At 41.1% G+C, this 22,974-nt stretch overlaps 1 protein-coding gene across 1 annotated transcript in view; it reads right to left on the minus strand.

Annotated features, from left to right (window-relative positions):
- Positions 1-22,974, minus strand: part of TENM1 (teneurin transmembrane protein 1) — an 840,514-nt gene that overhangs the window by 11,671 nt on the left and 805,869 nt on the right. The window contains exons 26-29 of the mRNA XM_050901608.1: positions 14,833-15,199; positions 12,518-13,028; positions 7,236-7,408; positions 4,620-4,855 (exon numbers count right to left, since the gene is read on the minus strand). Of these exons, the coding sequence (XP_050757565.1) occupies positions 4,620-4,855; positions 7,236-7,408; positions 12,518-13,028; positions 14,833-15,199 (1,287 nt within the window). The remainder of the gene's footprint in view (positions 1-4,619; positions 4,856-7,235; positions 7,409-12,517; positions 13,029-14,832; positions 15,200-22,974) is intronic.

The raw sequence follows: 22,974 nt of genomic DNA on the forward strand, positions 1-22,974 counted from the left end.
ACTGGTTTCTGAAAGCAATGTCACGTCAGAATTTCAGCTCATGAAAACAGGGAGAAAATTCAGCTGACTTAATGTTAGTAGTGCATAAAAAGATATATATATTATATATTTTTAAACATTCGTTGACTTTACTTCCATTAGTTTTACAGCTAGAAATTTTGCAGTGTAAATAATCACATAAATGTGCACTTCTCTTGACTTTCATCCTCCAGCCTAAACTGTCTACAATGTGTAAATCAGATGAGATGATTGTATTATTTCCTTGTCTGTGTTTTGATTTGAGTCAACGTAAACTGACACACTGGCAGAGGATTTGGTCCTATCATTAGAACTTGCTGTAAGACTGGTAAATAAAGGGAGATCATTTGCTAAATGCAATAATAAACATAGCTGTCAAAGCCTGTATCTGCAGGACTTTAGAATTGAGGCCAGTGAGTTACTTCCTTTTTTGTTATTAAAAAAGAAAAAAAAAGCAAAAATAAGTAAGACTGGCCAAGCGTTGAATTTTCAATTTCATAGATATTCAGTTATAAAACCTGGACTGCATCCAATGCCGAGTTCCTCTAAGACAGGAGGGAACAGAGCTGCATTCTAATCAGTGTATTACTATGCATCATGCTCATTGGTTTTAACAACAGCCTTTGCTTCATTTTTAGAAGTCAATTAAAATAGCAGTTCAATTGATAAAAAAGAAGTCTTGCTAGATTAAGATTGATGTTAAAATGCCTGATTGTACATAGATTTATTATTAATATAAAATGCATACATGCCTACAGACTGTTTTATATACTTTCAGGAAGCGCCAGGGCAGGCAGTTCTGCACTTAAAGGAAACCCGTGATTAATTCCCATTTCCCACATTGATTTAGATACTGAGATAAAGTTAGATGTCTGTTCTAGCATTTCAGTTCACTTACTCAATTCTGCGCTATTTCTAGAGCAGGGAATTTGCACCATGCAGAAATCCCACTTTTTAAAACACAACATTTACAGCATTATTCAGAATGTGCTAACAGTGGCCTCTTTCCAAAACTGGAAATAACACCAACAGAGTGACATGCTTTCAAGATGGCTGCTAACTGTGATTAAGAATTAAAAATGTTAGGACTAGGTAGAGAAAGAAAAGGTTTCTTCTTCTCAACTGGGTCATCCTTTACCTCGTCCCCAGTTACCTGCCTCTAATTTATACCTCTTAGCACTCAAAGACGTTTGTTTCAATGACGGTATCAGGACTGATCTCTAAGTAACATCTTTAAACCTCATTTCTATGCTTCTTTTTTCCTCAGAAAACTCTTCCATTGTGCTGGTTTTTTTCTTTAACTGAGGGCTCCTGCAAGTCTGTTCATTTCCATTGAGAACTGGCCCAATCCCCAGAGCTTTTCTTTACATATATTTTCAAAGTTCATCATAGTTCTTTCTGCCCTACATTGCAAGCTTTCTAACACACTTCCTATTGTGCCAGTCATGGCATATTAAGTGTTTAAAAACTTTCTTTTTAAAATATAACTCATGAGAAGTTTTCAGAAGAACCAGAACCTCATTCAGCATAAGGACTTCTAATGATGCTACATTTTTTTTCCCCAGGAGTACTCAAAGATCTGTCAACAGTAAGCCCTAAATCTCTTTCATTATTTGGCATACTGCTTCAAACACACTATATGATGGTATTTTTGCTCCTGCTGTCCTGCATATTTCCTTTAATCACCAAGGAAAGATAGCTGTCTCTGGGTAAATTCTGCGGCTCCTTTGCCTTCCTCGCCAGCTGCACTGTTCCAGCTCCTTCCACCTCCACTGACTCCCCACTCCATCAGCATCCCATGCAAACTTCTCAGCGCTAAAGCTGAACTCCAGGACCCATATATTTCACCTGTCCTCCAAAGTCCTTCTTATTGGCAGTAACAGCCTCAATAGTCCATTTGTCCCTTTCTCTTGTGTCTATTTACACGGTGTATCCTATGCGCAGAATGTTTCTCTTCCTTTCCACTACCAAATCCTCATGTAAAGTGCTATCCCACCAGGTTCCCTCCAGCCTTGCCCCGACAGCCCTCAGACTGATAGTCCTGGAGCTCAGTACAGGCAAGGGAAGGGAAAACATTGTAATACAGGCAGCTGACTTGTCCTTCTGAGTAGGCAGGGACAATCCATAAGCCCCCTTGATCTTGGGTAGGTATAAAAACCCACAATTTACACAAGTAACGACGCAATGGTCAGCTGCTGTGATGCTAGTGGATATTTTTGGAGGGACAGAGAAAATAGGACAGCAGCACATCAAAATCATTCTTATACTTCACCTTCACCTTCCATCTTCTCACTGGATGAAGGGGAAAGAGGAGAAGGAGTAGTACATGAGTAGTTCTATGCACCAACAGACTGATCCAGAGGCAGGTCAATCAGCTGAGCTCTGGATAGCTTCAGTGTTGCAGTATTTCAATGAACATTTTATGCCTACAGCCAGAATCCATTTAATCCTGATCAATTTGTGAATTTCCTCCCTTTTTTGGCAGGCAATATTAAGGACCATGCAGAAACAAGTGAAAATGAGTTAAAAGAACCTGAAATCAATTTCAACACTAGAAAATATAAACTGCATAATAGGAAAACCGTGCAGGATGAAGTACTTATATTAAATATAACTGTCATGAACAGAATAGATGACTGACTACATCCTTTCCGTTTAAGATTTTATTACATAAGATCCTTAAAGAAAAATGTGCCATACAGTTATTTAAGCACAAAATCTCACAAAAATCAATTGATTAGGTAACGTGAGCCATGGAGGCCATAGTTTGGATCCTGCCATCTTAACATGTTTGCCACTGTATTAAGTTCAGCTGCCTCCCTAGACAGGGCTACGAGGACTCACACCACGCTAGAGAGAGGGCAGTCAGAAGATGGGCAAGAAAAACTAAACGAAGCTTCTCCCCACTTGCAAGATCCCTAATAAAGCAACTGTGACTGTCAAATCTGAAAGATGTCCTTTCAAACAGCTGTTTCACATGCAGTGGCAAGTCTGGCCAGATCTTCCAAGTCTTCTGCTTTTGATTGATCAGAGCGGTTGAAAACCAAACAGATTATACACTTTTAAAAAATATATAGTGTCTCATAACCCAAAGACAATCCAGAGACCTTAATAACCATCTCTACATTTTCAGAGCTAACAGATGTACCTTCAGAGATAATATCTATCCAGAAAGGTTGTAGTTAATAATGCAATATTTTTAAGGCCAAAATTCCCAGTCGTACTACTGGTACAGGCATTTTAAGGGGTATTCATGTGAAAAACAGAACTGATTTTGTAAAAAACCTGTTCTGCAAGGTAGCAGTCTCTTTGAGCCTTAGCGTTACCTAATTAAATGCTGAATGTTGACCATCTGTCATTGTAATCTGTGACTTCTCCTCACAGATAAAAATAAGCTACGGATGCAATGTTAAAGTGTCCTGGTTTCGGCTGGGACAGAGTTAACTCTCTTCTTAGTAGCTGGTACAGTGCTGCGTCTCAGATTTAGTGTGAGAATGATGTTGATAACACTCTGATGGTTTAGCTGTTGCTAAGTAGCGCTTATCTTAAGCCAAGGACTTTTCACTTTCCCATGCTCTGCCAGCAAGCAGGTGTGCAAGAAGCTGGGAGGGAGCATGGCCAGGGCAGCTGACCCGAACTAGCCAAAGGGATATTCCATACCAGGGAACGTCATGCCCAGTATATAAACTGGGGGGAGTTGGCCAGGAGGGGCGGATCACGGCTCTGGCATCGGTCAGTGGGTGGTGAGCAATTGCATTGTGCATCACTGGGTTTTTTTCCTCCCCTCCCCCTTTTTTTTTTGTTATATTCCTTTTCATTACTATTATTATTATATTTCATTATTATTATTGTTAATATTATATTTTACTTTGGTTATTAAACTGTTCTTATCTCAACCCACGAGTTCTGCCTTCTTTCCCAATTCTCCTCCCCATCCCACCGGGAGCGGGGGGGGAAGGGACGGAGAGCGAGGGAGCGGCTGCGTGGTGCTTGGCTGCTGGCTGGGGTTAAACCACGACATAAAGTAATTCTTTATTAGAGACGTAGCGTAACCCAACAAGAGGGAGTGAGGGGGTTTGAGAGCGTGTGGTAGAGGGCAGAATACACAGCCTGTCTGGATACACAGGGAGGCTCTACATCACTCTGGCTTGCAGGAAACGCACTGGCCGGGACACCCAAGGTATGCCCTGCGAGACCCTCTGCCCAGGCAGAGGCTGGCATCTGTTATTTCCCCCAGAAGAAAGAGGGTCGATAGATCTGAGAGAGGCAGAATGTGGCTCCAACTCCGCTGCTGTGCCAGAGTATCTACGCATTGTCCTTTGCTCACAGCTTCTTCCAAAGCCATAATTAAGTTCTTGGTTGAAAAAGAAGAGGAAGAAAAAAAGTAATTATGTCTTCAGGTCAAGTCTCACAACAAAAATCAAACAGAGATCAAACATCCCTGCGACTGTCGGAGGAATTTGGTTTTGAAATTCATGGCTGGGGCCCACCATTGATACAAACTTTCCACTGCTCTTCTTACAAAGTAGAACATTTCAACATGATTTTACTTCAACGGCTTTCAAAGGGAACACTGCACTTTACACAAGAGGAAGCCTTACCCTTAGCCTTCTCTCAAACGTGGAGATATTGCCTTTGGTCTGCTCCCTCCTTTGCCTCCATTCAATGAGATTTGAGTTATGCTCGCCAGGAAGGGAGATATTGCACTTCCCTAAAGTGGGGCTGACAACCCCTGCTAGAATATGAGGCTCCGTGTTAAGCGTGATTTCCATTCCACTGGCAAAGGTCACTCTCAGAGACCCATCTGGGCTGACCCGGTAGATATTCTGCGTGTTATCTGTCAAAAAACAACAACCAAAAACAGGGAACAGAGAAAAGTTCAGATCTCCAGATTTACGAACCAAATGTTAGGTGCAATAGGGCTTGCTTTGTCCCTAGGTTACAGACAGCTGAACATACACCAACTGCAGTGTGATTTTTGCAACCTGTAACCTCCAGGCCTTCCCATGTCTAATTTTTTATTACATTTGGCCTGATGATTTCCACTGTGAAGGTTTCCTGCAGCAGGAATAAAGAGTTTTTGCTTTCAGCTTAAAAGTATGTAAACCCATAGGCTGGGTTTTGACCACCGATATTCTGATGATTTTAGCACGTTGGGATCTGTTAACAGGATAGTGTACTGCTGGAACAACTGCAATGAGTATCTGAGGTCAAGCATGAAAGCTGTTTTCAAAATGTCTAGGATGATGGCCAGTCTCCCATTCTGTCCCTTTTCCCTGTATCACCGTACTAAAACCTCCTCCTCTTCCCCATTAGCAGCAGGACCCCGGGGTAGAGGCAGTGACGGTCAGCCGCGAGCCTGAAGCCTGGTGCAAGAGACCCACTGGGAAGCGGTTGTTGGCAGAAAAATGAATGGGTCAGCAATGGTGGCACTGCGAGCAGGTCCAGAGGCTCAGGACTGTGCCGCAGAGGGCTGTTGAGGGCAGCTGGGATGACCTAGCACAGCCTCCTCCTCCTCCTCCCCAAAACTGCCAGAAGCACGTGGAGGGTCCAGAGCAGGTCTCCACTGAAAGGACGTAAAGGCATAGAGCCACTGCGCGCTCCCTTTCTCCTCCACCGCAGGCAGAGCTGTGCCGCAGCGCCTTGCATTTGGTCAGGCTAGGGACATGCACGCAGGAGGTTACCGTGGCTCAGCTGCCAGGGGACAACTCGATCATGAGCCTGAATGTTTAGTGCTAAGAGACAAAGCGAAAGTCTCACCCTTAAAATGCAATTGAATTCATACCAGCTAGGGACTATGAAAAGCATCCTTTTTTTTTTAGCTGGTCCACACAGAAGCAACCGGTCCAGCTCTTGAGACATGAATATGTGGAAAATAGTTGGGTATATCAGAAAGTGAAGATAATAGGCACTACATTAAAAGAGACTTTGTGACTCCAATGTAAGGATACCGTGTCTGACTGGTTGTTCACAGGGTGCTTCGTGACAGTTTCATAGAGATATGGAAATATGCAAGTTATGTGAATTCATAAACATGGAATATTTATATATTCCATTAACAATTCCATAAATATATGGAATTCATACCATAAATAGGCATAATAACTACAGCTGTTTGTTTCTGGCACTGCCCATAGTGTGCTAGCGCTTTCCTGAGACAGAATTTGGTAACCATACCACCTTTGAGGAGTTTCAGATTTAAGGACAGACATACAATCGGGCAGTCAGTAGATGATGCACAGAGCAGATGGGGTCACTTGGACAAAGCCTAACAGGCGATACAACAATATAATATAATTATTTCCACTTATTCAGTGCTGTCTCCGCAACGCAATAATGAAGAGGAATGAGTGAGTATCTTGTGAGGTGAGTTCTTCCTATTTTTTTCTTATAGATCAAAAGCTGAGAGGAAGAAAAGTTGTATGATTTGCTCAGAGTTACAAAGCTTTTCTATAGCAGACCTGGAAGGAAATCAGAGAGCTATTTCCCAGCACCTGCTCTCGCAAAGCCTGAACAATCCACTGACAACAAGAAAATCAACAAGGAGAAAAAAACCCCTGATCAATTAAACCATATAAAACCAGAACTTTGGTGATGAATTTGCAAGATCTGGAGGAGGGCACTGGGGCACTTCCATTAGGCAGAGAGTAAATTCTTCTCAAGAGATATGATATTGCCAGGGAAATGCTGTGGTGTCTACATGGGTCGAGTCAAAATCTCATCCCCAAGGCAGTCACCAGCAGAGGTGGGTCATGCTTTCCTCCTTCCTACAAGCGCTGTCACCAGGACACACCACCACCAGAAAGAATTCACAGCATTGGCCAAACAAGGCATTTCAGTGCTAAAATGACAGCAGAGCATGTCATTCTTCTGGGCAGTATTTCTCAGAGTAACAAAGCTCAGTGTATTATAGGTCAGTCTAAGTCCTCCAGATACTGAAGTAGAAAGTAGCACATAAAGCCTAGAGACATCGGAGATTTCAATAACTAGAATCTATCCATGGGACTCTGCTAGGAGGAAAAGAATTCACTTGTGGTTTGTTTCTAATTGGTACCCCAGGAGAATTATAAGTAGTATCTAGCTATTTGTACTGAAGCAAGGAAGAAACAAATGAACTAATTCTAATGTCTTATTTTGGCAAACAGTTAAGAACGCAATACTGTCTAGGATTTGAAATGTAATGATTAGGGAAGAAATAACAGAAATGCTTTAATTACCTTGTTTTAAAGTATATATTGTAGAGGTAGCTGAGAAGTTTGTGGCTGTGATCACATTCTCTCTGTTTGAAGTATCAAGTTCCACTCGCATCAGTTTTTCAACATTGCTGTGGAAACTGTTGACTTCCCCGGTCGGGAAGGTCGCGTTGGTCAGATGGCCATCGGAGTCATACCTGCAAGACATGATGTTAAAGAGCCATGAAAATAAATCACTATTGTCTTGTAGATAATCCTAAAAGAAAAAAAAAGGAAAAAGAGTAAGAAGCATTGTCAACACCGTGCAGTAAGCAAAAAGGTAAGAATTGGTCCGTTTATTCACTCAAAATGCATTCATTCCCTAATCCGAATTCCTGCTTAGACTCTTTTTCAGTGGTGCTGGATAAAATACAACTGGGAATAGCACGAGCTGCTACCCACATCATTCAGCTTCTGCCAGCGGACGCGGCGGTGCGCACGGACGGTGGGGGTTTCACCCGCTGGGCTGTGACAGAGGAGGGCGGCCGCAGGAGGTCACTCGGCATTCAGGCAACCGGCTCACCCCACCGAGCCGTCGCCGTACCCGTAAGTTTAAATAAAACCAATTCTTAGATTCCGCAACGCTCAAAAACTGCCTTTTGTTGCTGATGTGTGAAGTACCTAATATGAATGGTGAATTTAAAAAGGGGACCTAAAGCGTAACAATAGCGATAAAATTAGATTGAAATCTGCAGCAATTAAGTTGCCTACATGGTTTTTACTCTTGTGTTACGTTTCCCACGGGCCTACTCAAATCAGCAGGAACTTCTCATCACAAGTAACAGCACCAGAATCTAGAGCACCACATTTTAGTTCACCTAAATTTCATCAGTGCTAAAGAAATTCTTTTAGTTTAAGGTACTTTATGTGAATCGGGCCATGTTACAAAAAAGTCAATAATTAATTCAATAGCTCTGGAGCAGTGTTTCTAACGGGTCTTTTCAGTTCTACAGATATACTTGTTCTTTCTGATGGTTCACATGGAAAACAATGCAGAACATTGCTTGGTGCTTGATATTGTTTCATATTAATGCCTCCCATCTTAAAAACCTTATTGATGCTAATGCATTTTTATTCATCCAAGACACCTCACTGATACTGCAGATGTATTTGCATGAGTAAAACCAACTCATGTTCATAAAACAGAAACCTATGTGTGCAGGTAGGAAAGCATAATTAAGTTTTCATGTTTTATTAACTGTCTCCTCTCATTGACAAAACATATTCTCAGCCGGTGGATCAACTGGCGAAGCTCCGCTGCCTCCAGTGGAGCTCTTCCAATTCACATCAGCGGATGATCTGGCTATGTCCTTCACTTTAATGTGTTGGTATCATTTCCTTAGGATCTTTATTTCCCCCTAATTAGTCAGACAAAATCTGTATGTCACAAGAAGTATTGGTGAAAAAGAATCAGGATTTTTCCTCTTCCCCACAATATAAAAAAAGAAAAATAGAGCAGCTGTTCTTTTCAAATGAAACACTGGAGAATGAACTAGTGACCATCTTGTGTTTTTTGACAAATTAATTAATCAAATGTTAAATAGAATATAATCTCTCTCTCTTTCATCTCCTACTGCCCTCATATACGTCACGTGACTTATTTACATTCTACCCTTATGCTGGTCCCGTGCAAATTGTCTGGGTGCCACACCCAGTGATTAAAATTGACTCAGATCACCACTTTTCATCATTAGAAAACTCCACGAACATCGGGCAGTCATATTTCATTTACTGCTTGATCAAACAGATCTGACAGCTTGCTAGGTTATTTGGATTTGCTACTGTACCATAGAAAAATCTCCAAATCATGCATTTTTATGGCGTAAATGCAGCCAGTTTATTGGAATGTACTTGTGCGCAAGACTTGGGATCCATCGTCGCTAAGGATCCAGTTTTGCTGCTAACAGTGATGATGATGAGACACAAAACTCCCTGTGTTGCTGCAAATGGGATAAACTGTTACTGGATGGCCGGCCAGACACGGTACTGAATTGTAATGAGACTAGAGCACATGCCAATGGACTCTTCCTCATGTAGATGGTCCCACTGACTTCAAGGAGAACATGCAGATTAGTGTCTCAGTAACGATTCCACAGCGTGACCATCTAAAGGGTTTTTTTAATTCCTGATTGCTCCAAGAAACCCAACCCTCCAAGGACAGGTTCTGCCACCTTTCACATGATGAATAGTAGCACACGGGGACTCAGAGCCTGCAGAGCAATGTCCTACCCATACTAATAGGGACAGAATCATGACATATTTCTTAATGTTAATTTGGGGCCCAGTTATGCCACTGTTAATCATGTCAGTGACCATTTAATCATGCAAATAATTGCATTGATTTCAGTACTCACATGAGGAAGTGCTCACCAATATTTGAAATGCACACTTGGGGATATAGCTTTACAATCCATTTGCATTTCTATGTGTAGCACAGTTAAGAGTTATATCATTTCAAAGGGAAAGCGGTCTAATTAATTTTTTCACAGAGTTGTTTCTTGCAGGTGTTTTCTTGTCCTTGATTTAATAGAGGCCCAGTGCTCCCCCTCCCCTTTTACAGCTTTAATGATACAATATTAAAAAAATCTAGATGACTGAAAATTGTACATTAGCTATAATTTTATGCAAGAGCTCTTTCAGTACTTCCATTCCATCAGATTAGAGTAGATGGATGACAAGTACTTTTGTAGGTGGTTTTCTACCTCTTAATAATTTCCCTCTGTGAGTGAATCTGACATATAGGTAGATGTTCTGAACAGTTCATTATCTTTGCTCATATTCCCAGGTATGTGCGATACGTGTTGTTAAACAAACTCGTCCCTATTTCAGCTTGACAGTGCCATGGGTTGAACTTCTGGATGTGAATGCAAATCTAGCTTAAACAGAGAAGATGATTCCAAGCAATCTGAAAGTTGCTCATACGATAATTCTCTTAGCTCCAATACTATGTTCATAGAGGACTCGGAAGCAATTCACATATAAGTAACCCCTTCAAAAAAATCTAATTTTCAAACCGAAATCGGGTGTCAGTTCAGAATGTGACCTGTCTGGAAAATAATGTCTGGTTAAAGGATAACTAAGGACCATCACGCCCCGTGACCTATTTATGGCAGAAGGTGAACAGCATCTCCTGAAAGCACATCTACTCAGCACAGCACTAATTATAGTCAACTGCCCCTCTGATGGCAGCAGATTGGGTGACATTCTGTGTATCAGCCATTCAGGAATTTGCAATATATTATGAAGATGACTTAAAATATTGGACTGAACATAAATATTAATGACATGAGTTCACTATTTAATTTTGCTGTTGTTTTTCTAATGCTAACAATGTAATTCTGTTAATTTCTACTGACTGATCTAGACTGGCAGAAGGGCGAGGTCATGCAAAGCCTGGACAACTTGAAGCATCAGTGAGGACAGTGTTACCTAGCCTGCAGTTAAAGCTGTGAAAGTACGAAAACCTGTTTAATTTAGCAAAACTTCTTTGTGTTAATCATATACATCATATCAATCCTTCCAAGGCACAGGTATTTCTTTGTGAAGAAATCTATATTACATACAACGGGAAACACTTGCAATCAGGTGAAGTCCTTTAAAAGATCTTACTATACTTGAGTCATACTTTGACAAACAACTTGCCAGAAGACAACAGGAACAAACAATTGTGTGAAATGGTTTACACTCAATGTCAGTGGGACAGAGTAAGAATACCGAGATTGAGAAGCACATGACTAAAAATAATCTGCTCTAACATGCTCTAACAATTAAGGCCCTGCAACAATGCATGGTGTTCAGCATTTTAAGAAGTAATAGGCATGACTTAGAGCTACTGTAAAAGCTTTTTGAGAGTGTCATTGGTCCATGGTCTGGATTGATGCCGTCCTCAAGTAGGGATTTAAATGGATCACTCTCAGTGCTGAAATTATTACAAAGAAGCATGTATTTTAAGTCAGTTCTGCTTATAAAAGGTGACACTCAGATCAGTGTTTAAACAGCACCAGAACAACAGTGAGCTTTGTCTTGTTGCAAGATAATTTAAATTTGTATCAACAGATGCCTGATAATGAGAACTGAACCAGGAAGGCCCTGTATGGTTTTGTTTTCCCGCATATTGTCAAAAATGGCCCTCTCTAATGGTTTATACTTATGTCCACTCTATCAATTTAGCCTTTGGCAGAATAATAGAGGGCAGGATGGAAAAACATCCCCTTGAATAAAAAATCCCATGCACTAGGCAGCAGTTTTCTCTGCTTTTATCCTACTTCTGTTTTAAGAAAATATAATTCTAAAAACCTGTAATGATGGTGACTCAACTACCTTATGCAGTAACTTAATTCTCCTCAATGTGTTTTCTGTTCATATCTCACCTGGATGGCTCTTAATTTTAGTTTTTGACCATGAACTCCTATGCTTCACAGAAAGCAGGCATTATTATCCTCCTTGACGACTCTGAACGAGTACTGCAATGTTAACATATGATTTCCATCCATCACTTGTCACATCCTCAAACAAGGATTATGACAATTAATTATAAATAATGAGAAATCCTGATAAATCACCCCTCTTTATAAATTAAAAAATGAACTTTCTCTTGGGTTGTTCTCTCTCTGGGACCAGGTTGGGATGTTCTGACTGCATCTTTAACTGTCTTGCCTTGCTCTGTAGAAGTCCCGTCAAAGGTCTCCTGAAGGTCTTGCTTACAAGGCCATTCCTATTCCCCTTATATATTGCCTTTTGCTATTACATATCCTTTTGTTATTACATATCCTCTTCCCCCACTGATAGGGACACGTTCACTTTTGTCTTTGAATATTCCTTCCACTGAGATTCTCAATTTCCTTTGCAACACTCCCTTCTCTGAGGAGTATGCTAATTTTCCCCTTTTTGCCTTCCTCAGGAATTTTGCAAATTCCTGATTCGTATCACAACTTGCCTCTGCTTCTTTATTTACAAAAAATTCCACAATCATATTTTCCTTTAGAGAAACAGATTCACAGTAATAAAGTGCAAACGAAGTACAATTTCAGGCAGTTTCTGCTACACTTAACGGGCACTACGTACAGAGCTTTTACCTATGACAGGCTTTGGCACTTAAGAAATGGTAGTGCTTCACTGTAGACGCTTGTGCAACAGCACTACTTGTCCCTTCTTATGCAGTGTTAGTAGCAGGGTGTCTTTTTAAACTACTAAAACTGACTAAAAAAATTTCAATGTTCATTTAAAATAGGGTTTCTTACATCAGGCATTCAATGTCATGGACTTACTCATACACAGTTGTCCATCCATTTTCATCGCTTTTGGTTGCTAAAAGCCCCGTGTTTCCAGGATATGTCATGAGAGCCAGGTTGTAGCCTTGGGCATAAACTCTTTTCAGAACCCCATTGCTGCTTATTGTCAGCCAGTACACCTGGCCCCCCGGCACCACGATCCACAGGGGCAGCCCACTCGTGTCTCTGCGGATGTGAACCGAATTCCCATTGCTGCTGGTGATGGTGCCAATATCCCCTTCCCCGCTGTAGGTGAAATTGTAAATGTAGTCCCTCGTGATGAGGTTCAGCGTGTGCAGGTGGGTGCCGTTGATGGTGAACTGATACAGCTCTTGGTCCGCTGGCGACGCAATCTCATACATATTCGTGTCACTGACGTGAGCCTTGTTTCGGCTGACGGCACGGATGCGAACGTTGCCAAGGTCTGCTACATACAGTGTGTCATCAGGAGAGACTGCTAGAGAAGAAGGTGCTTTCAGCTTTGCATCTTTGGCATATCCACCATCACCTGGAGGAGAAATGGTAATTTTAGTAATCTGTAACATCCATATTTAAGCTGATCCCCTAAGCCTGACACACTGCTTCTCCTCAGTATCATTTACAGGTCAATAAAACAGTATCTTCTTCCAACTAATTAAATTCCTATTATCTAAGGTTGGTGTGATTCTAAATTCATCTCAATGAAGACAAACAAGAATATAAATTATCTAATTCACCACATTTTTGCTAAGGACAAAACCCTGCTGCTCAGGAAAGCTTTAATGGCAAAATTGTGAAAGAAAAAAACACGATACCTGAAGTTTCATTCCCTATTTTTTGTCTGTTGGCATGTAGTTAAGTAGAATTGTGTTACAAATAAAACAAAGAGAAAACAAAACCCAGTAATTCAGCTAAAATGACACTGAAGGAAAGATTAGTTTATACTTATTAAAAACTCAACACTAGAGGAAAACAAAACAAGAACAATAGCCAAAAAGCGCCTTGAGAAACCCCTCCTTCCAATATCACTTGATAATTTACTTGGTTTGTGTATTTTAAGGTTTGAGGAGGATATTTGTATTATCATGGGCTCTATATGCGTATCAAAATGACTTTACATGAGCAGGATTTTCTGTAACTAGCAAGAAAGCACATTAAACCTCACTCTTAGAGGAAAATACATTACTGTTCGTATTGCTCCCTTTCTCCTGACTGAGAAATGAAATTTGCTGGAGAGTTTGAGCATACCCTATGCTTCCTTGGAGATGGACAAATTAGCTGATCTTTCTGCCAAGCTGACTCCGCCTCTCACCAACCCAGCCCCGGCACAATCGTTAGATCTGCCACAGTTTTTCATTTTTCAGCACTGAGGGTAGTTTCCCTCAACAGGAACCCTGAACAGGATTTGTTTCAGCACTGGTCTACCATAGCTGTAACTGAAGCTGGCAGCACTTGGCAATGCACACGAGGCTTTGATTATCATTACAACGCTGGGTCAGCAACCCACCTTCTCTGGAAGACCATTTACATTTTTTTCTCTCCATTCTTGACATACTTAATGTTTTCTTGTCAGTAATTAACCTTTTACTTGAAATGAGAGGCCTAAGAATTATGATGACATTGTGGAGCTGAACACAGTGGTTCTTAGAGATGACAAGATGACAACATACTGCACACCTCTGTATATGGGAATGCTGTCCTTTGTCCTGTTGTGAAATATGTTTTTATGAAAAAAAGCGCCACAATTTGTTTTGATGCATGCAGGGGAGAGGAGCTGTGCTGCTGAGAATGTCCAGTGGTGCAGTGTGGGCCTGGCACTGGCTGTTCCAGTTTAAAACACACAAAGAAGACATTCTGAACATCATGTGTTTGCATCATTTTGCTGGTTGTGCAGCGTGACACAAGCGATGAGAAGGCATAAGCTAGTGTTTTTCACTTGATGTGAAACACCTTGGTACTCTTCTTGGTGAGAAGGGCTGCCTGATCCAGTAGCATTTAGGTGCAATCTGCACCGGGGCCGGTACCATCTTCAACGTGGGCAAACATAGCTGACACAGAAAGGCAGACTTGGAGCTAATTTTGAACTGTGTGTAATCTCTGTATCAAAAGACGAAAAGCTAAGACCACCCTGAGGTTTCTCCAGTGCCAACTGGAAGACTCACACCTCTGAATCCAATGGATTAAATCCACAAAGAGCTGCTGATAAGGTTTTCGGCTTTCCAAGGAAACTGAATCATTGCTCGTCTCTCCTTCCCCTTGTCACTTTGCTAATCTGCAGCTGTGCCAGGGGAACTCAACAGATAAAAGACAGGGAATAACTAGCATCTCCTTACCTGAAAAACAGTCACAGTTAGGATCAATCTTGCAGTCACAATCTGATGGGGCTCCAGCGATTATAGAGATCTCACCGTTGGTTGTGACCTGCTGTATACGGTTGATCTTTCTTTCATCTGTCTCTGCGATGTAGAGTATGCCACTGTGAGACACAGCGATCGCCCTGGCTGACTCCAGGGTCGAATGGATGGCCACCTTGCTGACGATGAAGTGGTCGATGCCTGGCACCTGGCAATGAATGGGGCGCCCCGCAATAATTCGCACGCGCCTGTTCTCAGAGATCTGCAGGACAATGTTGTTGTCCAGGACATACAGTGAATTGTCGAGAGGGTTCACTGTGAGGTCTGTTGGCCACTCTAACCGCACCTGGAAAAAAAAAAAAAATAAGGGGAAGGCAGGGGAAAAAAAAAGAAAAAAGAATGATTAAGACAGTAAGGCAGTTTCATTCAACCACCTCTGATCACCGTGTCATCAAGGCACTCGGTGGATTCACCCAGCACTGCTTCTCTAGCATGCATCTTTAATTGGGTTTGGCAGAAGAAGTTTCAACAAACATACTCTTTTCTGAGGTCCAGCTCCAGCGTGGAACAAAACTTGATTTGAAAAGTAATTTAGCACCCTCTGAGAGGTATTTGCACAAGTCCATTAAGGTGGGAACTTTATTATACCTATGCAGTCATGCAAATAAAAACACACACTTCGTGTCATGCAACATCAGCCAGAAAATTTTCCGGGTCTGAATGTTATTGTTTCAAGGTTGCAGTCAACACTGGCAGAGTGGAAAACAGTTAGAGGTTGTCAATGTCCTAACACTTTAATTGACTATTAGTACAAAAGGAAAATGACTTACTAGAAGAGCATGACACATTTCCACAATTTATTTACTAAGCAAGAAATGTTAATAAGACTTATATGCCATAAGAAATATAAGCTCGTTAATTCTTTGTAACATAATAATACACCAATATATCACACTTCACATGATACAGTAGCCAAGCCATAATTACTTATAATGATTTTGCTTTGCGAATTCAGTATTTCAGTCATGGATTAAGTAAATTCTTCATACTTAAGGTTAGCTTTTTGCCTTTTTGCATGCAGGTGAGAGTGCCAACCAAGCCAAGTTTCCAAACCACGCTGGAGGAAATACTAGAAGAATGACCTCACTCATCTGATACCTGTTGCATCAGGATCTGGAGGAATTAAACATGCTCCCAATTAAAGGTGGGGCTGCCTGTTAACCTGAAAGACAACCAGTATGTAGGCTGCTGATTGTAGCATGTACCAGCCAGAGCTTCAAACTCCTCCTGTTGAGCAAGCTCAATAGGCAGTGCAGGATCGCTGAATTGGGAAACGACAACAGAGTAGACTGGTCCCTCTCGCCAGCTAATGGCCGGTGGAGGATTTGGACTGCAGCTTGTCTATGGAAAGGTCAGAGAACAACTGAGCCACCGAGATTGCAAGACAGCCTATTTTTGTCTGTCTCGGGACGCTTTGCTTGTTATCCTTCGTGAAGAGATGGCTGCTTTTATCTGAGTGGAATTTTTCTGGACTAAATATTTCAATCATCAGAAGAGAATAAATACCAGGCTAAAATGTAACGGGTTTATATGCTTTATATGTCACAGAAGCTTCTATTATTTTGTTTACTGATTTTGTTGCTGTTTTTGCTCATTTTTCCACTGCGCTAATCAAAAGATCTACGAATGTAGAGACCGCAGATGCTAATACAATGCTCAGCACTGAGGAATAACATATGGTGGAGTGTGTGGCCATCGCAAGCCACCTGCTCGCCTGGGGTCAGCTCAGGAACCAGGCTGAAGGCCAAGTCTCTCCCTTTCTCAAGCATCAGTATTTCCTGAATAATCTCCTTTCCAGAAGTACATTGCTGGTTTGATAATTGATGTTTTAATAAAGTGAGGGCATTGCGGCTACCATGTCTCGTCCTGCGTGGTTACATGGTGCACCACATAATTACGAAGGCTCATGGCGTAATCGAATTCCTCCTTATGCCCAGTCCATTTTACTAGACAGCATAATAACTGGCATTAAGACTAATGCTGTTGGGTTGAAGATCTCTTCTGAACCAGGTGGTAGAGTCCTTCCAAATGATGATAAATGTGGTGAAACAGTTGGAAACAGATTCCTCCCATAAAGGTGCTGATTTCTGTGCGTGTGTGAGACTGCTCGGATTCCACCCGCTGTGCTAGGGCTGGTTTACAAACTGCTTCAACTGAGAGTTCACTGGGACACCAAATAGAATTCTTTAGTTAGCATAAAAATCTCTACAAGGCTATCTTCAGGAAACTTGGAAAAAAACATACTTGCAACGTACCTTTAATGCAGAACATTTGATTGCTCTATCAAAGTAAATGGATTATGTTTAATGGGAAACAGACACCTTCAACTTTAACGGCTTCCTTCACAGATCGCTCTGCTGTAAAAATAAGCTTTGATTAACCGTAACTAGATTATTAGTGATAAAAACTTTGGGCTGAAACTATCTATTTCTGCCATAATGACTCTGCATAGCACCTGCCATGTCTTAATAGCTGGTTTTCCTTTGTGGACCAGCCACGCTGCCTTTGTCCAGTAAATAATTTGAACTCCTCCCACTGTGAAGGTACGCCTGGTGTCTTGCAGATAAACAGGGACTGGTTTGGGCCAAAACAACTTTTTCTCTGGTTGATTTGAGGCTGATTTGGTTTATTGAGATAGAATAAACTTTTATGCAGCTGTCCATTTCGCTTGCAGCAATGGGCCTAAAGCTTAGTCTTAACAGCTGTTAACTGCAAGCATGTTTGCTTTCATACTGATCACATCTGTAAATCTAGCTGCATTATGGTAAAAATAAATACAATTTTAGTTGGGAACATCTGAACAATTTTGGTTACTACACCAGAACTGTTGCCTAGCTCTCTGCTCCACAAAGCTAACAGAAGGTATGGCTACAGCTTCTCCTTCCTGGGTTTAAAGCAGTCATGAATGTATTAACGGTTTAATCTCAGGTGAAATGTTAAAGCTAGCATGTACCTGTCTGGAGACTGCAGCATAAAAACCAGCTGCAGCTCACAGCAAGCTTATGCTAGTGCAACTGGAGGGGAAAAAAGGGTGAAATAGGGCAATTAAAATCAAACACACACACAAACACAAACCCCTGAGCATTCCTAATCTGAAGAAGAATTGAACAGATTTAGAAAAAATCTGCACTATTCTTGTCAGGATGAGGCTTCATGGCATCTTAAACTGGTGTAAGCTGGGGCTGCTGCAGTGTCCCCCCCATCCCTTCTCCCAGTGCAGCCCCCAGCAGCAAGGCCAGTGTTTATGTGCTCCTACAGAGAGCAGGTTCAGGACAGTTTGCTGGCTAAAAACTAATCACCTAAATCAGCTTAAGCTGAAGTGTAACTGCACCCTCAGGTTCACTGTTATCGTGAAAAGTCACCGGTTGTTTCTTTTCTTTTAAAGCAAGCTGCTCTCTGGCAGGTTTCTGTGACCAAACCATCAGTTGTGCTTCATTCAAAGCCAATAAACATATTACAGAGAAACACTTCAATTCTCATCTGATATGACTGTGCCTATTAAAAAGTTTTTCCAGACAAAACCTCAGTTAGGATTAGAATATTAAATCAGTTAATATACTTCTTAATTTGAAGCAGGACTTCACAAGCCCCTGTAAAAAGTCCTCTCCCATATATGTATATTTTTCTTATAACTCAAAATTGGGCCAATTGCAAGTGTTTTTTCTTATATTTAATGGGTTCTTTTTTTGAGCAGTGTACAGAAATGGCATTGCTGATTATCCCATTATAAACAAACAGACAAGGTTTGTTCAGCGGCAGTCAGTACCTCACACTCTTCACAGACTGAAATTTACAGGTGACAATTCTGGTTTGGTTCACAGGAGACTGAGTATATGCAATGGAAATCACTGCCGAAACCAGTGAACCCTTGAGCAATGAGACCTTTTGCATATAAGTATTAACGTGTCAACTTTTCTGGGAATTCAGCATTTAACTGTCAACATAAAGGCTCCAGCTATATCTAATAATCAATCTCTGGTTTGAGAAGTGCAAAATTAACACCTACTGGCCTGGCTTTCTAATACGTCTTTTCAAGTCAAGTGTTCTGGAAAACACAAAGTGCACTAAGGTGGCTTCAGTTTAAATGAATTTTCACTGGGAGATCTACATTTAGGTAGTTAAATAGCTCTCAGACCCGAATGGTATTTTTTGTGTTTGTTTCTTTCTTGCAAAATATACACGTGCTTGTATAACTATCTGTCTACCTACCTATCTGGTTTTGAAATATTTAAATATTTTTCCCACAGCAAAGCTTTATAACTAAATAAATACGTGAGTTTTTTGCAAAGCAGCACTGATAGGAAAGCCTGCACTCATATACTTCTTAAACATACACGCCCGCACTTGTACATACATTTAAGTGTTAGTTTGTGAAGAATACTGTTTCACTTTTGGTTTTGACCATATGGCTAAAACTTTCTGCACATTTTGCATGACATTTTACGGCTGTGGCATTTTTGGTATTATTTTAAACAAATCAGATCAAACAAATTCTGCTGTTCATGTCAAAGCAAGAAAAGTAAAGAGGGAAAAATTTATCCTTGTCTGCAGATGCCAGTTTCAAGAGCTTAACTGTTTGGTTGCGGGGGTAAATTTCACTGGGATAAGTTTCATTTATCATGGATTAAAAGAAGCTGCATAAATCCCTAAAAAGGCTTCACCATTGCTTTGATTTCTTGCCATGCATTGCTTGTATATTTTGATTCAATTTCACGTAGTAGCATGAAATTCATGCCAAAATTTTTCTGATAGTCCTGACTGATGGATTACTTCCTATCTGTACCGCTCAGCTTTAGGCACTTCTGTTTATGCTACCTTTGCCTTTATTCAGCCCTGTGATGTGCATTTGCAGACCTGATCATAGCCTCTTCCATATTTGTCTTTTGCTGCTAACTTCCCATTTTCATCTCCTCTTATTTATACTCACTTCAGCTGTTTGTTTCCAGGCCAAACCCTTTTACTCACCACAACATCCTTCTAAATAGCATTTTTCTCTCTTCCCGCTCAAACCCTTCTTTCTCCTTCCTTCTGGGAGAGAAATGGCTCCAAGGAAGGACTCACACAGGCAGTCCATTAGGACTGAGCGTGTAGTTTACAAGCCTGAAGGAGACTGGTTCTGCTTCCCTGAACTTCCTACAGGATGTCTCACTACATATATTTCTCTCTATTTTCTCACAGTTGACAACCACGGATATTTTTTCATCATTTTCTGTCAGTTTGCTCTCACTTCTGGGCTCTTTCTTTTGTTGACACTGACACTGTCAGGTCCTCTCAGCAGCTTAGCTTCTTTCTTAATGGCACACAGAGACATAATTCAGCTCCTGCGGTCTGACACTGGGGAACCCTTCCCTGCGGTGGGATTACTACCTCCTCCCACGCTGGAGGAGCCTTTGTTTCTCATGCTCCTGATGCTGCATATTATAAAATTCCAAATTATACAGTTCAGCTGTAGCAGTCCCTGCTCTGAACTTCACAAATGTTGCTCTCTCTGCATTCATCGCTCCCCAGTGAAAAACCCAAATAAATGAGTTTTGCAGCCTAACGACTGCTGTTTTCTACCCTGGGCTGGGAAAGCAGCTGTGGCACATTTACAGATGCAGCTCAGCGGTCTGAGGCCACCGGTTCTCCGGGATCACGGCTCGGGTAGTCTCCCCGCCGACCTGCCTTTGCTGTCAATTATTTCCAGCGGATGAGGGACCCAGTGCAGGAACGCAAAGGCGAGGCACCACTTCAACAGTTTTCACTGCTTGTCTTCGCTTCACTTGCCACAAGATTCGCTGTGCTCTCACTTTCCAGCTCTCTTCTTGTTTCATAATTTCTTTTTTATGATTTTTTTCTGCTTTACAACTTCAAAGACTGTATCTTGGGTCTACTAAATCGATAGGAAAAGTTGATTTCTATGGGGACAGGTTTCACACCGCCTTTATTTAATAATAGAGGGAATATTATCCAGAATCACATAAGCCCATTGACTATGAAAATCAATGGGACTTAGATTCCTAAGCCATTTAAGTCTGTTTAAACATGGTACCCATGGTTTATACAGGCTACGAAAGAAATACTTTGTTAAATGCCCAGAAGGAATTTACAAAGTATTTCGAGCAGTCTGGTACCTCTGAGAGGAGGAATCTTAGATTCTTCAATTAAAATATCTCAAAATAGACCATGAATTTGAATCTAACCCAAACGCGTCTCCAGTGCTAGAGTGGGAATAGATGTCCTCCAAACATACCGTTGCAGTTAATTTGCATGGCCAAAAGGAGGGAGCAGGACTAGGTGGAAATCTAGCTAACAACAGGACTGTTTCCATTTTGCCTCACTTTCTAACTTGCGTTTCCAGGTCCCGGCGCTTGTCAGACGAGATGAGGCAAAAGTAAGGTTGCATAAATCTTAATAAATCTCTCACTAGTTTTGGCTTCATCTTTCCATTTTGGGCTCTGGATACAGAAAGCCAGTGTGCTGCCAATGCTGAAAAGGTGGGAGGAAGATCTTGAAAAGCTTTAATTCAGACAGTAATTAAAAGCTGTTTGAGAACAGCGAGAGGCTGGAGCTAGTACGTTACTGTGTCTATTGCTTCCAGTAACTACTGAGGTTCATAAAAGCATCTGGCCTGAAAACTGAGAGGAAGAGAGGATACATAGAAATGAAATTTCCAAAACTGAAAAAAGCGAAGAAAGCAAAAGCTCTGCCTTTGAGCAACATCACCCAAATACTCTGACTCCGCCCTGAATCCTGAGTCAAACTCAAAATTAAAATTAAATTCTTGAAATTAAAACTTCCTACAGATTTGTGCCCAGGAAACTGTCTGTCTCTCCAGGATCATGACCTCTGACAACAGCACTGCTCCTCAAGGCAGTGCTCCTTTGACCCCAGGGCTGGGCAGAAAGTGAGACCAGGGGAAGCGAAGGATGAGGAGCTGCTGCCAGGAGGTTTCCAGTCGGGCATGCAGGAGCCACAACTGCCTCCTCAGCCGGATCAGGCCTGCAAAACACATTCCTGCAAGGATCAGAACAAATGCTAACTAACTCCACAGCTTTCACAAGCAAATGCAAATTCACTTCTGTGGTTTAAGCTTTCCCTTAAGAGTTACACCATTAAGCTCACAAACACAACTTCCGCAAGTGAAAGAAAGAAGGATGGGAAAAACAGATATTCTGCAATTCATGCTTACGGCAGGGCATCTTCTATGGCAAATTCCTACGACGATACACAATTCAATAGTAATAGCTTTTTTTAATCCATTGTAAGAGTGAACTAATTCTTTACTAAACTGTAGCAGAGAGTTAAAGCAAAACAACTATAGAAAACTTTGATTTTTATCTTTAAATTATACATATTTTTTTTACACGGATATAAAAAAATTCTAGGCAGAAAAAGCAACTGAAGTAATTTGAGTCCTTCCTTTTACAGAAATTGGCACCAAGTTTAATTGTTATCACAACGTGATTTTCTGCAACTAATTTTTCACAAGTATTTACACAATAGATATTTCAACTGAGCAAAATGAATGTAATCTAACTAGCTGTCATGCTGCACTGAAAGCAAACACATACTGCTGTCAGACTTCAAATTGCTAATAAAAAAAACTAGGCACCTTGCATTTTGCAGAACAAACAAGATAACTGCATTCCATGCAGCAATCCTTCTATGTAAGTATTTACATTGATTAGATACTCGCAAGAAAACGCACTGGAGAGTGTTTGATTCTAGTCTGAGACTGTAAGCAGGCACTCTGCTTTAAATTTCTGTCAGCTAAGGGCATTGGTTACTGCTGTGATGGGTATTTGGATATGCATTATCAGACTGTGCCAGAAAAGCTTACAAGGATAAAGTTTAGGACTAGTGTTTTTTCAAGCAAAATTCAAGAAATACCACTCAATGAAATAATGTATCTCAAGCCTGGGATGGATACAACCTGGATGTAAAAGGAGAGGCACTCGGTTTTCCTGCTTTCCAAAAAGGCTCTAGACAAAGATTTTAAAAATGCACCTGAAATTAGGTTTCCAACAGGTTCCTAATCAGATAGCTAAATAAAGTTTTTGATTTTCAGTAGCTGAGCTC

Source organism: Gymnogyps californianus, chromosome 9, assembly GCF_018139145.2.
Source record: "Gymnogyps californianus isolate 813 chromosome 9, ASM1813914v2, whole genome shotgun sequence".
Taxonomy (NCBI): domain Eukaryota; kingdom Metazoa; phylum Chordata; class Aves; order Accipitriformes; family Cathartidae; genus Gymnogyps; species Gymnogyps californianus.